A 13,061-nucleotide genomic window follows, 5' to 3' on the forward strand; every position below is an offset into this window, starting at 1 on the left:
AGAATGAAAGACAAAGTATAATAAGAATTTTCAATTATTTAAATCAGAGTGTTCAACTTGCTCATTAGCAAGAGATTACATTCTTTCTGTCATAAATATTTACTGAATACCTAGAAGCCCATGTACTTTATAGTTCTATTAGAAAACCTTAAATCCCTACTTTTTTAAGCCATAGTCAATTTGGATAAATTTTTGTAGCACACTTTGTGTTCAAATTGGTTAAACCTACTTTTTGACTTGAAATTCAGAGAACATATGGGTCTGTCAACTCCAGTAGAAACTGAAAAGTATTTTTCCATAAAGCTCTAATAAGAACAAGGAAAAAAGATAAAAATGAATGTTCCCAAACCTGTTTATGTAGTTAGCTGTGTTTTGCTATGCTTGATAATTTCTTTATCAAGATAATGCAGTGTTTCAACATGAGTTGCCCTATTAAAACTGGTATTGGCCAATGTAAAAATATGGATACTCTGAATCAACTTTGTTCTAAATTATTTATATAATAGGTTTAACCAATTTGAACACAAAGTATGCTACAAAAATTTATCCAAATTGACTATGGCTTAAATGCTTCTAATATGCTGTCAAAGAGGGGTTATGCTGTTTGTGAACAAATATATTTTATTTAAAACTATATGATTGTTGCCCAGGCTCCATTTGCAAAAAATATAGCTTCATTAAATCTCTGGATGAGGTTTTCAGTTACAAAACAGTAAAGGTAAAATATTCTCTCAGAATTCAAATTGGAAGCTAAGTTTTCTTAGCATCATATATAAACTACCTGATACATATGGTATACTATATGCGAGTGTATACATGTACTTATATACATAATACAAACATACACACACACATGTGGGAGGCCAACCTTACGGGTGACTGAGTTACACTCCCCAGCTGGGTGCTGAGGCCCTCAGTCACAGAAATGGGTGTGTCTTCCTACAGCCCCATGGGTGAAGCTATGTTCACCTGTTCCTTTGTAATATAACCCCTTGCCCTGTTTAGGATAGAATCTTCCATGGAAGTGCCTTGTGTGTGTCCCCTCCTCTTACTGTGCCCTTAGGTGTGGCCTACCCAGGTGTCAGTCAATCTGCTGACAGCGGACATCATGAAGATAGACTCAGCCCCCTGAAACCTGACCCCTTGCCTCATTTGAATAGCTTCTCCTCAATAAAAGGGGTCAGCACGTGTTCTCTCTCTCTCTTTCTGCAGACCCTTAAGGTCAGAGGAGCCCTCACAGCAACTCCAAAGAAAAAGGTATTTGTGTCTCTTGTGTGGTTATTTCGTGCAGCCCAGTTAGCCCAGTTTAACTAGAGTGACCCCTGAGCCTTTTAGTCGCGAGAACAGAAATCCGGCACACACACATATATGGGATCAACAAAATCATAAGGCTCTATGATTTTGATCATATGATCAACAAAATCATAAGGTTCATGTTTTTTAAACAGTTTGAAGCAAAAAAGTAAATAAATAATAAAATTAATAATACTAGAAAGAAGAATCTACATTCTTTTTTTTTTTTTTCCTGGTTGTATACAAAGTATATTCACACCAATTCGTGTCTTCATACACGTACTTTGGGTAATAATGATCATCACATTCTACCACCATATATAACCCCATGCCCCCTCTCTTCCCCTCTAACCCCTCTGCCCTATCTAGAGTTCATCTATTCCTCCCAAGCTCCCTCTCCCTATCCTACTATGAATCAGCCTCCTTATATCAAAGAAAACATTCAGCATTTGATTTTTTGGGATTGGCTAATTTCACTTAGCATTATCTTCTCTAACTCCATCCATTTACCTGCAAATGTCATGATTTTATTCTCTTTTACTGCTGAGTAATATGGCTCAGCGGTAGAGCACTTGCCTTGCATGTGCAAGGCCCTGGGTTCAATCCTCAGCACCACATAAAAATAAATAAATTAATTAATTAAATAAAGTTGGAGACTGGGGATATAGCTCAGTTGGTAGCAGGCTTGCCTCCCATGCTCAAGGTCCTGGGTTCAATCCCCAGCACCACCAAAAAAAAAAAAAAAAAAAAAGTAAAGAAAAAAAGAATCTACATTCTATGACTACAATTTTTTTTTGTTTATTTTGTCCACTATAACTCTAGTGCCTAGAACAGTGCATAGGACACAGTAGGCATGCAATAAATATTTGCTGAGTGACTCAATGAAAATCATTCTTGAATGCTACTGTGGGTTCAGTACTATTCCCATTGCTTGATATTTATTTCACTTAATCATTATAATTCTATACAACAGATATTATCATAATGCCAATTTGCAAAAATGGACATTAAGGCAATCAATGGTTAAATTACTTGCCCATAATCAGATTATTGAATATGAATATTCAGTAGTAATATTGAATATTACATTAATAATGAGTAGTGGAATAAGAATAATAAGTATAAATCTGAATATTAAAAATCAAAGCCTTAAAACATCACTATTATACAAAAAAAAAAAATCTAAAATTTGTCTGACTTTACAGTATATTTTCAGAGAGACATAAAGACCCCTAGATAAATGTAAACAATGTGTGCTAACTAGTGGTTATTAAATTCAAATCAATGTATTTGTTGAGAATATACTATATGCTTAAAGCCAGTTTAAATACTTCATCATATAAAAATAAATAGATTTCATAGTCCCTTGCTCAAGAAGTTTTACACATTGTTCTGGTGAATAAACATTTTGGATTTTAAAATTAAATGAATTTGTAAAAAAATAATTATACTTTCCAGAAAGTAGTTTCTGTATGTTACATATGTGTTTCTATTCTAGGACACAAATCTAAGGAAAATAAAAATAATTTACCTGGTTCAGTAAATAAAGAATCTTTGTAAGAATATGCAAACATCTTCTTGGATTGATGGGGGTTTCATTGAATATACGAGCCTACAGAAACAAGCAAAATATTACTGTTACATATAGTGTATTTTCTACCTTTTTCTAAATCAGAATACAACAAATCAACTTTAATAATGAAGACTTTTAAAATACAATATCCAAAGAATATAGTTGTCTCTAGTCCTCAGTTTACTATGGTAGCTGATAAATTATTAGATACGGCCTTGATTTTCCAGTCTGTATTTTCTAATTCATTCCCTAAGGTCTATTACAACTTTATGGGCTTTATCTGTTAAGAAAGAGAATTTTTACCTACCTCATAGGAATGCAAAATGCTCAATATCTAACTTCTTCTAACAACCTTGCACTAAACACCTCTTTTCACATTTTATTTAATATTACCAACACATGGCAGAGCCTGCATGTCTTTGCACTTCTCTCAGCTCTAAATTCTCCTGTGACAAGTTAAGTCCTCTTCCTTCTCCCTCCAGTTTATATGCTCTGCAATCAGTTACATTCCTTAATATTTATTTCGAAGGTCCTGACTAGTATCCCAGAGGTTCTCTGCCCGCCATTCTAAAACAGAAAAGAGGCAGCACAATGTAATTCCAAGTCATACCTCCTGTAAGACAGCACTCTTCTCCAGATGCTGGAAAGGATTGGAACCACTACCTATAGCATAAAACAAAAGAATGTCTTCAGTAGCTATCCTACATACTTATTTTCTAGAGAAGGGTACTGAATGCTTTAGAAATCTCACCTAAGTGAGACCTCACTTGGCTACTACAGTGATAGTCATTACTAGTATGTATATAAATTGAATAAAATCATTTTGATTTTGATACGAGTTCTGTCATTTGACGCAGTGTAAGAGGTTGGACTTCTCTTTTGCAGGAGTGTCTTCATTCTCTACCCTCTTTTTTATTCCCATGAATGTTTATAAATATGTGTCATTTCCACAACAACCAAGATTAATGAGATTATGGTAGGGAACTTTTGATTTTCCTAAAAGAAAGCCTTATTTTATGTGTTTTTAACATTTACTGAGAGGCAGAATTGGAAGTTTTGCAAAGAATTACATAAACAAAAAGTTGGATGGGGCTGTGGAGGTTAACTACCCCAACCCTCTTAACGCACTACGTGAGAGTAGCCATCAACACTGACAATATTTTTCTTTTTTGAGGTGACTTGGCATATTCCCGGTTTGCCTTGGACCACAAGCGGGTATAAAGATGCAAGTCACTTTTGGATGCCTGAGCATTAGGTCCATCAGTGTCCCACGGGGCAGGTTGCCCCCCCCCCCCAGGAAGATTAGAACGTACAGACACCTCAAAGTCCATATACACGCATACGCTGCATCGTCGACCCCAGCCCCGAGAACAGGGCGCTCCCATTCCGAGCCTAACCCCACCAGCAACCCCCACGCTGCCGCAGAGAGCAGCGCACACACTCCTTAGCCCCCGCCAGGGGCCCTCCGGGAAGCAGTACGGAGGGGGTCCGTCGGGGGCGGGAACGGGGGTGGGGACAGGGGCCGGGGCGGAGCCGCCCATCAGGCCCTGGCAGCGCCGCGCGCCGAAGCGGGAGCGCGCGGCCCAAGGGGAGGCCCCGGCACCCGGGGGAGGGGCTACGAGCAGGCCCCCGGCAGGAGCGGACGGCCCCTCGCACGGCGGCGCTCACGCCCCCAGCCCCGCCGTTCCGGAAAGCAGGTGGCGGCGAGCGAGGGAAGGGGACCCCCGAGGCTGAGATTGAGAGTCAGAAGCCCCGCGCGTACCAGACTCTTCGTCCTTCTTGTCGAATTTTTTAATCATCTTGGACGACTTCCCAGCGCCCAGACCCACAGCAACCGTCCCAGGCGCCGCTGCCGGCAAGCGGAAGAGGCTGCAGGAAGGCCGGCCCCGTGTTCTCTCGCCGGTTGGGCCTCCAGGCCGTCACTCGGGGCCAAGGCCCGCCCTCCCGGGCCGTCGTGGCCGCCTTCGCCCCCTGGGGACGTAGCCACGCCCTCCCTGGCCGCGCGGGGGCGGGGCCAGGCGCTGCCCCAGGGGCTTGTCCCGCCCACCCAGCTCGCGCCTTCGCAGCCCACGCCTGGGGCAGCTGCAATGTGATTTTATTTGGTCAGCGATTTCTGCAGACTCCTCCTATCCCTGGAGAACTAGGCGGGAGGCCTTAAGAGGTTTTTTTTCACTTAATGACAGTGGCATTTTTGATAATCCACTGTTGAGCCTTTCCGTTGCGGAAGGAGCTTTCCCCTGGCACAATTCTGGTGGGCTTCTCTTCTAGCAGCGATGAAAATGTGAGTGGTTCCCAAAGCATCTGGGGAGTCAGCATTCCATTCACAGACTTCTTGGAAACTACGACAAAGCACAGGACACCTTGATGAATGTGCATTTCCAAAAGTAGTAGAGGAATACATACTGAGTGGCATGGAAGGTCCAGAAACCTGGTCTTTACTCTTTATCAAGAGTAACTATCATTTCCAACCTTCTTTATAATTCTGGATCCTTACTCTTCATCAAAACCCATATTGTCAGTTTAGGATCTTCTTTGCTTGGTCCCACCCCTTTTAAGTGATTTCCTCTGCAATTATATTGACACTTCAGTCACAATTATTATCATGCACTCATTCATGTGCATAAAAGGCCTTTACTCAAAATGTATGTTGGCTTTCTATTGTCTGAGACTGTGACAAACTTTTGCTTCATTTGACTTCAGTGATACCACTTTAGTCAGGCTCTTTTTCAATCTCCACCTGTTCTTTGCAAGTTTCTATCGTGGGATCTTCTTGCTTCTGCCCTTCCCCACTTTTGGACACTTTTTGCCTTGTAAATATCCCTTGAATCTGTACGCTTATTCCAAGCTGCTCTCACCTTGGTTCAGGTCCTATGGTTGACCTCTTACCCTCCTTAACTAGATTTCACAGCTTCCACCCAAACTGTTCTAAGTGTACTCTTTCCTGATTTGGATGCCTGATAAACAAGGGGCATTATGGGGGGGGGGGGGGGGTGCGGAGATATTAGCTCTTCCTTTGCTTTAAGTGGGAATATTGGTTCAACTCTCCAGCAGATTCATTTTTGTATAGGAAATGCATCATGACAGACTTTGTGTACAAAAGCAGACTAAGTATCCTTTGATTTTATTTATGTGTTTTTATTAGGAAAACTGAAAAGTCACCCTAAATCTAAAGAGAAGCTACATACTGAGATATTAAAGAGTTCTCTTTATAATGTAAATGCATCCTGTGCTCTTGCAAAATTAGAGGAATTCTAATCTAGGTTAGATTCTAGAGAAATTCCCCCACATATGGATTTAAGCTGAACTGCCTCTATCCTACATATGGTATCATTTAAGATTTAACTTCGACTTGACTAAATGTACTATATTAACTATTATATTTGTTTTATATGACTTATAAAGCTCAAACCATACTTTCCAGGTGAAGTCTCTCTCTTGAAAGAAAAGATACTTGTACATCTGAAATATTCTGGGACTGAAAGCAGACATAGAATTTAGGACTTTTTTTTTTTTTTTTTTTTGGTAGTACTAGGGATGGAACTCAGGGGCTTAGGGGTGCTCTACTACTGAGCTATATTCCCCAGCCATTTTTACTTTTTAATTTTGAGACAGGTTCTTACTAAATTGCCCAGGCTGACCTTCCTGTGTCAGCCAGTGGAGTGACTAGGATTACAGGCACGTACCACCATGCTCACAAAACAAAAAATTTTAAATCCTTAGGCTGGGGGTATAGCTCAGAAGTAGAGTGCTTGCCTAGCATGCACCAGTAGTCCCTGGGTTCAATCCCCATCAGCCAAAGGGTGGGGGAAGGATTTTGCTAAGTAAATAATGGAACAAATAATACATAAATATGTGAAAAACTATGAAAGTGGTAGATGATAGAGTTTGGAAAAAACTGCTAGTGCTTTCTTGAAATTTGAGGATTTAAACTTCTTTTAGTTCTCAGCTTCCTTGCTACAAGGGAAAACAATGTCTAGAACCACCATGACAGGTGCCAATCTGCCCATATCTCTTAATCCCTGTAGGTTCTACCTCCAGCCCACATCTCAGTCCAGTAAACCACAGCATTGAGAGAAAAGAGCTTACCATTTTTCCTCATATCCCTTTCACAGACTGGAGCAAAACTGAGCTGAGGGTACATTTTTTTCTGTTTCTTCAAAGCAAACACTTTTGAATACTTTCCTTCACTTTTGAAGTCATTGTCAGTGGAAAACCTTAACAACGACAACAACAGAAATTCATTTAGTAGACCCTAGGGCAAGAGGTTAATGGTACCAGTCACTTTAAAGTTGGCTACATCCTCAGAGATTCTGTGGGAGAAGAAGGGACAATGCCAAGAGACTGCCCATAGGGACAGAGAGGCAGTATTAGTCAGCTGCAAGGGACATTTATATTACTTAGCACCATAACCATTGCTGCCAAGTTAACTTGGAAGTAACTTCAAAATCTCTTTCTTCTCTGAAAACTAGATAAAGGTTGCTCCAGTAACTAATTTCAAAGAGAACTTCTTTTGTCTTTTTGCTCTTATTCTATAGTTCTTAACTTGTGCTACGGGTCCATGTCTTTGGTTTCCTCAAAACACAGATTAGAATACAGCACTTTCCTTCACTCTTGAAGTCTTTTTCAGTGGAAAGCTTTAGTTATGCATTACTGTTTCTCTTCCATTAGCATGGAAATAAAGTTGAAGGTCATGTCAAGAAGCTATTAGACGTGTTTCCCACAATCAAAATTTTGTGACAAGCATTTTTTTTTTTAATATTTATTTATTTATTTTTTAGTTCTCAGCGGACACAACATCTTTGTTGGTATGTGGTGCTGAGGATCGAACCCGGGCCGCATGCATGCCAGGCGAGCGCGCTACCGCTTGAGCCACATCTCCAGCCCCGACAAGCATTCTTATTGCCCCCTTTTTCATACAACCTTATCCCAAGCCCCTTGGAGCCCCCTTTCAAGTTTGTTAAATTGTATAGAGAAGAGACAGTAACACAAATAAGGAAAAGATAAGAAAGAAATTAAGTAAAAAAAAAAAAAAAGAGCCAGAATTTCACCTAAACCATTGTTCTCGCTTGGATGTAGGATCGTCTGGCCGTTTCATAGGGAAGATTGGTTTTGGTCTGGATCTTAACTTTTTTTTCTGAGACATCAGGGGCAGGAAGAAGTTCTCACTGGGTTTTTGATTGTGATGAATTTCCTGTGGCAGAGGAAAGAAGAGAAAGTGAGGAAGTCGGCCCAGTCTCTTGGAACTTCAAGGTTGAACCAAGTTCCTGGACTAAGTTATGATTCCCCTAAAACTATGCAACCAAATATATCAAAGTGGGAAGTGGAAACTCAGAAGCCAGAACCATAGGAAGCAGTGCCCTGAGCTGGATAATATGTATTCTTTCATTGCCAAATGATTTGTCCAAAGCTTGGTCAGTTTCCTAAGCAATTGATCAAACTTGCCTACTGGCCCTTGGAAGTGAATGGCAGGGGAAGTTGCCCAGTTTGGAGAAGGATTCTATTAGTGAATTTGTTAACAAGTTGAGAAATAGATCCCATATGGAACTCTACCTTCCTTTTTTGGAGATGGCTATGTTATCCACATTACTTTCTCCATCTACAGGGATAGGGCCATGGAATGGGATGTTTTGTGAGGTAATAATTTCATCATTCTTAAAGGTCATAGAATTGAAGATTTTCAGTCTTAAAAGTTATCCAGTATAACTGTTCATCTGATACTTTCATCCCCTCAATTTCATTATCAAGTGATCAGTCTTCCTATGCTTCAAAACAAAACATAAAACAATTTCATCTTTGATCAGCTATCTCCCTATAACTTTTACCCAGTAATCCAAACAGAGCAAATCTAATGCCTCTTTCACAGACAAATTTTTGAAGAAATCTGTCATGTTCCTCCTAAGCTCTATTTCTTCCAGGCTGAACATTGCCAATATCTTGAAGTTTTCCTCGTATGACATGGTTTTGTTTCCCTTATTCTCCTGATTTATCTCATTTGAGAAAGTTACAATTTATATTTTTCCCCAACATGTGGCAATCTGAAATAAAAACTATACTCTCGCCTTAGGGATTGCATCACCAACCCCATTTAAAGTGTCTACTAAAAAATCATTATCACTTCTGATAACCTTCCCTAACTACACTATCTAAAGTTGTCATTCACAGTCCATCCATTTATCTTGCTTTGGCATGGTATCTATCATGTTATGCATTTTCTGTATGATTTTTACTTCCTTATGGTCTGTCTACCTCGCTAGAATTAAACTTCATTGAAACAAAGACTGGTTAATCATGTATGTGTATATATATATACACACACACACACATATATATATATATATATATATATATATATATATATATATATATTATAATATATATTTGGGGGGACCAGATATTGAATTTAGGGGCACTCAACCCCTGAGCCACAACCCCAAACCTATTTTGTATTTTATTTAGAGACAGGGTCTCACTGAGTTGCTTAGTGCATCGCCATTGCTGAGGCTGGCTTTGAACTTGTGATCTTCCTGCCTCAGCCTCCTGAGCCACTGGGATTGCAGGCATGTGCCACCATGCCCATCTAGTCACTAATATATTGCTAGTACCTCTAATGGTGCTTGGCACATAATAGGTTCTTGCTAAGAGCCATAGCCAAGTAGTATTTTTGGTTGAAAGGTGACGCCAGCAAGCCATTGAGATGATATGATTATGTTAAGATCTGCATTCTTATGGATATTAAACCCCTGCTGTCCACCTCGGCCTGCTAAGGGACTCCTGGAGAGTTCCCATTGGTTGGGGAAGTACGGTAGGAGGGAATTCCAGAGGAGGGACTTCCTGTTGGGTTCTGGGAGACCGCCACATGTGTCGGTGGGCAGTTTTTTCCCTGGGAGCGTAGGGGGGTATTGGCAGCAATTTCAAAAATAAAGTTTGTTCCTGCTTGAGTGGCTCGTGATTCTCAACAAATATTGTTTGAATGAATGAAAGAATGAATGAATGACCAACCTATTCATTGACATGTCAAGCTTTTTCTTTCAGAATGTTAAGTCCTTTAAAGCTGCTGCTGAACCATGATTTCTTAATTCTGAATTCATTGTTTTTAATTGGTTTTAGTTTTATTAAAATCTATTCAAGGTACCTCAACTAATAGGTGTTTTAGTGAAAGAGCAAATGTGTCTAGGAAGTAAGACATAGCCAATGACTCAGCCATAAAAAGAGCAGAAACCTTAGTAGAACTGTATTTCATGGCAAAAAAAAAAAACTAAAAAGATATTTGGAGTCCAAAATGGCACTATAAAAGGACCACCATTTTGACTCTCGCATATCACTAACATGTCCCTCCTACTTTCTTCCTGCTTCCTTCTTCTCTACCTTGTTCATTCCTCTCTCTCTTTCCCCCACCCTCTCCTTCTGTATTTCTATTTTCCTATAACTTCAACCCACCCATACCCTACTTTCATGGCCCCTGCAGTACCCCTCTTCCTCATGTTTTGGGTCATGGCTTTACTCTATGAATCCTTTCTGCTTTCATTCTTACTGCTTTCCCAATTCAGGTGCCTGGAAACAAGAATCTGAGTCGCTCAGGAATGTCAGTTATTACTAAGCTGATTGACTTCTGTTTTGTTTTGGTTCATTTTGGTTTGGGGGTACCAATCCATACCACAGATCACTAACATTATGCTTCACTGGGTCCAGTATCCTTCTCTGGTCCATGCTAGAAGTAGAGATAGGTCAAATTGTACAAAATAGAATAGGGGATATTCCCTTCTTCAGGAGACTGTGGGAAGAGCCGTTTCACTTAAAAGGGACTGTAACAGTCATCACTGTGATAGACACACTAATATCATTCTACAGTTTGCCTACTGGAACCCACACTCTTCTTCTACATGGACCTGGGCATAGTAAAAGAATGCTTTTCATGTATACAATCCTAAATTCACAAAAGATTGTCTTTCCCAGTCAGGGAATGAGAGGATGCAGCGTGAATATTAAAGAGCCATTGTAGATATTGCAAAATCAGTCTTTAACAATCAGAGCCTAACTTTGTCTATTAATTCAATTTAGTCAGTTCCACAATTTGCTCATGAATATGATCAGGTTCTGCACCTAACCAGCTGTTGGAAGAAAGCTCTTCCTGCACCAGCTTGCATGTTAGCCTTGTATTTCCTTCTCTGTGTTGAGCAGGGCAATCCTAGCCTGGCATTTATTTCTCTCTCAGTGCACATTATATCCATTAACAGGAGAAATGACCTCTGCACTTACTTTCAAAGTGCACCCGAGAGACCACAAGCAATGAATTCATTAATTCCTTTGTCAGTATATTCCATTAGATATTAACATTTTATCTTCTACTTGAAGAGGATACTCTGATTGCTATCCATCTAGGAACTAAGGAAACACTGACTCCAAATGCACCACATTTTATTATAAGTGTCTCTCTTGGGATACCGCATTTCCAGAATCTAATTTCTATCAAGATTCTTTTGTTTGCACTTTCACTTATCTCATTTAATTTCTTCCTGTTAGATTAAGCCCTCTCTCAAAGCTGTCAAGATCTTTCTTAGATCCTGATGCCTAAATATCTCTTAAATCAATTTGCTTTATTTCCTCTGCTATTGACTTAGTTCAAATATTCAGTATCTCTCATTTTGACTATTATAGTAACATGAAAACTAATCTTTCTAGTTTTTGTCTCTTGGATTACTAATGCACCTTCTTCAACCTGCAAAATGCTCTTTCTAAAATGCAAATTTGATTACATCCTTTTATCTCCTACCATTTACTCTCTACATCTCCCTGAATGTGCCTGGCTTTCTCACGTCTCCATGCCTCCACACGCTTCCCTCTGATTGGAACATTCTCCTATTCTTTTGTCGTGAGTCACCTCCTTGATTACTCCCTTTTCCCCAACAGAGGTACTGTTCTCTATTCTATGTTACTTCTGTATCTTGTCGATTCTTCAATTATTCATATATCCTGGTGGGTTAGAATTACTTTTTTATATCTCACTTTTTTTTGATCTTTTGGATTCCAACTTCCTTCAAGATAGAAACTGTCCTGTGATCCATCTTTATATTCAATTGTTTATTGAATGGCATTTGAACATCTTTAACTTATAATGGAGTTCCAAATGTCTATCTATGGTAATGGTTAATTTCCTTTTCCTCTCTCCTATCATCCAGAAGCAATGGGTATAATTTATTGACTCTCTTCTCATTTAGATACCCGCTTTTCTTCATTACTCATTTCCTGATTCATCTTTTACTATTTTATTCTTGATTACAAAGCTAGTGGACAGTTTCCCCTTTGTTACAAATGTCTTTGACCAAATACTCAGGAAGAACACTTTCTAATTTACACCCCATCTTCTCTCTGAAATAAAGTTTCATGGCTTAAGCTGATAGAATTCCTATTCTGCCTATTTTCCAGGCCCTCCAGATTCTGTTTTGTGAAGTATATATCCAGAAATGAGAAGGAAGAGGTAGTTTCCTGAGTACCATTCTCCATGTTGTTAGTTCCTTAATCCAGATTAATTAATTAATTTCTAATTCTTCAGAGTTCATACTTGAGTTGCCAGGAAAATCCCTGGGTGCCTTACCTCGAGCAGTAACTTCTGGGAAAAGTATTTTGGAGTGCCATCCTTTTCCTGCTGGTTGATTGAGTAGGGAGGTGGGTTATTGGTCATAATCAGTAAGGTCAAATCCTGATCAAACTCGGTTACTTTTAACATGAAGCTGGTGGTTTTCCTGTTTTGATCCAGGAATTTCTGTAGTACAGTGGATTTCAAAGGTTCATAGTACCGGGCCTGAGCAGATAGGTTTCCAGAGAGACAAAGAGATTAGATCAAGAGAAGACTAGCAAACCAATTGACTCATCTTTCTTCTCTGTGGGGTAGAGTGAGAGGTTGAGCAGTGACTGGGAAAATCTGTCCCCAAAACTGTTGATCCAAAACCACAGGAAGCTCTTTGTCCCTGACTTCCTTCAGAGTATTAATTCCCCTGCAAAAAGGCCCAGGGGCTGAGGCAAGGCAACAGAAATGTTCACACAGGAACAGGAACAAAATGATTTAATTCTTTAAAAAAAAAAAAAAAAAAAAAAAAGGTGTAACATAGTGTTCAGCACAGTGGGGCAAACCAAGAAGTTTTTTTGTGACTCAATGTTACCGGTCCTGTCTCAGCCACCATCTCTGAGGCAGAGAGTT

The 13,061-nt window shown here is 39.7% G+C and overlaps 2 protein-coding genes across 2 annotated transcripts in view; both read right to left on the reverse strand.

Annotated features, from left to right (window-relative positions):
* Nucleotides 1-4,762, reverse strand: part of COPG2 (COPI coat complex subunit gamma 2) — a 129,594-nt gene extending 124,832 nt beyond the window's left edge. The window contains exons 1-3 of the mRNA XM_081283661.1: nt 4,629-4,762; nt 3,477-3,529; nt 2,825-2,905 (exon numbers count right to left, since the gene is read on the reverse strand). Coding sequence (XP_081139787.1) covers nt 2,825-2,905; nt 3,477-3,529; nt 4,629-4,665 — 171 coding nt within the window. The 5' untranslated portion in view covers nt 4,666-4,762. The remainder of the gene's footprint in view (nt 1-2,824; nt 2,906-3,476; nt 3,530-4,628) is intronic.
* Nucleotides 4,763-4,785: 23 nt separating this feature from the next.
* TSGA13 (testis specific 13) overlaps nt 4,786-13,061 on the reverse strand; it is a gene marked incomplete at both ends in the record, with an annotated part of 37,124 nt that continues 28,848 nt past the window's right edge. The window contains 5 exons of the mRNA XM_081283314.1: nt 4,786-4,948; nt 5,040-5,205; nt 6,953-7,080; nt 7,915-8,057; nt 12,459-12,665. Coding sequence (XP_081139440.1) covers nt 4,786-4,948; nt 5,040-5,205; nt 6,953-7,080; nt 7,915-8,057; nt 12,459-12,665 — 807 coding nt within the window. The remainder of the gene's footprint in view (nt 4,949-5,039; nt 5,206-6,952; nt 7,081-7,914; nt 8,058-12,458; nt 12,666-13,061) is intronic.

The sequence above is a fragment of the Spermophilus citellus genome (genome assembly GCF_964194105.1).
Source record: "Spermophilus citellus genome assembly, chromosome: 3".
NCBI classification, from domain to species: domain Eukaryota; kingdom Metazoa; phylum Chordata; class Mammalia; order Rodentia; family Sciuridae; genus Spermophilus; species Spermophilus citellus.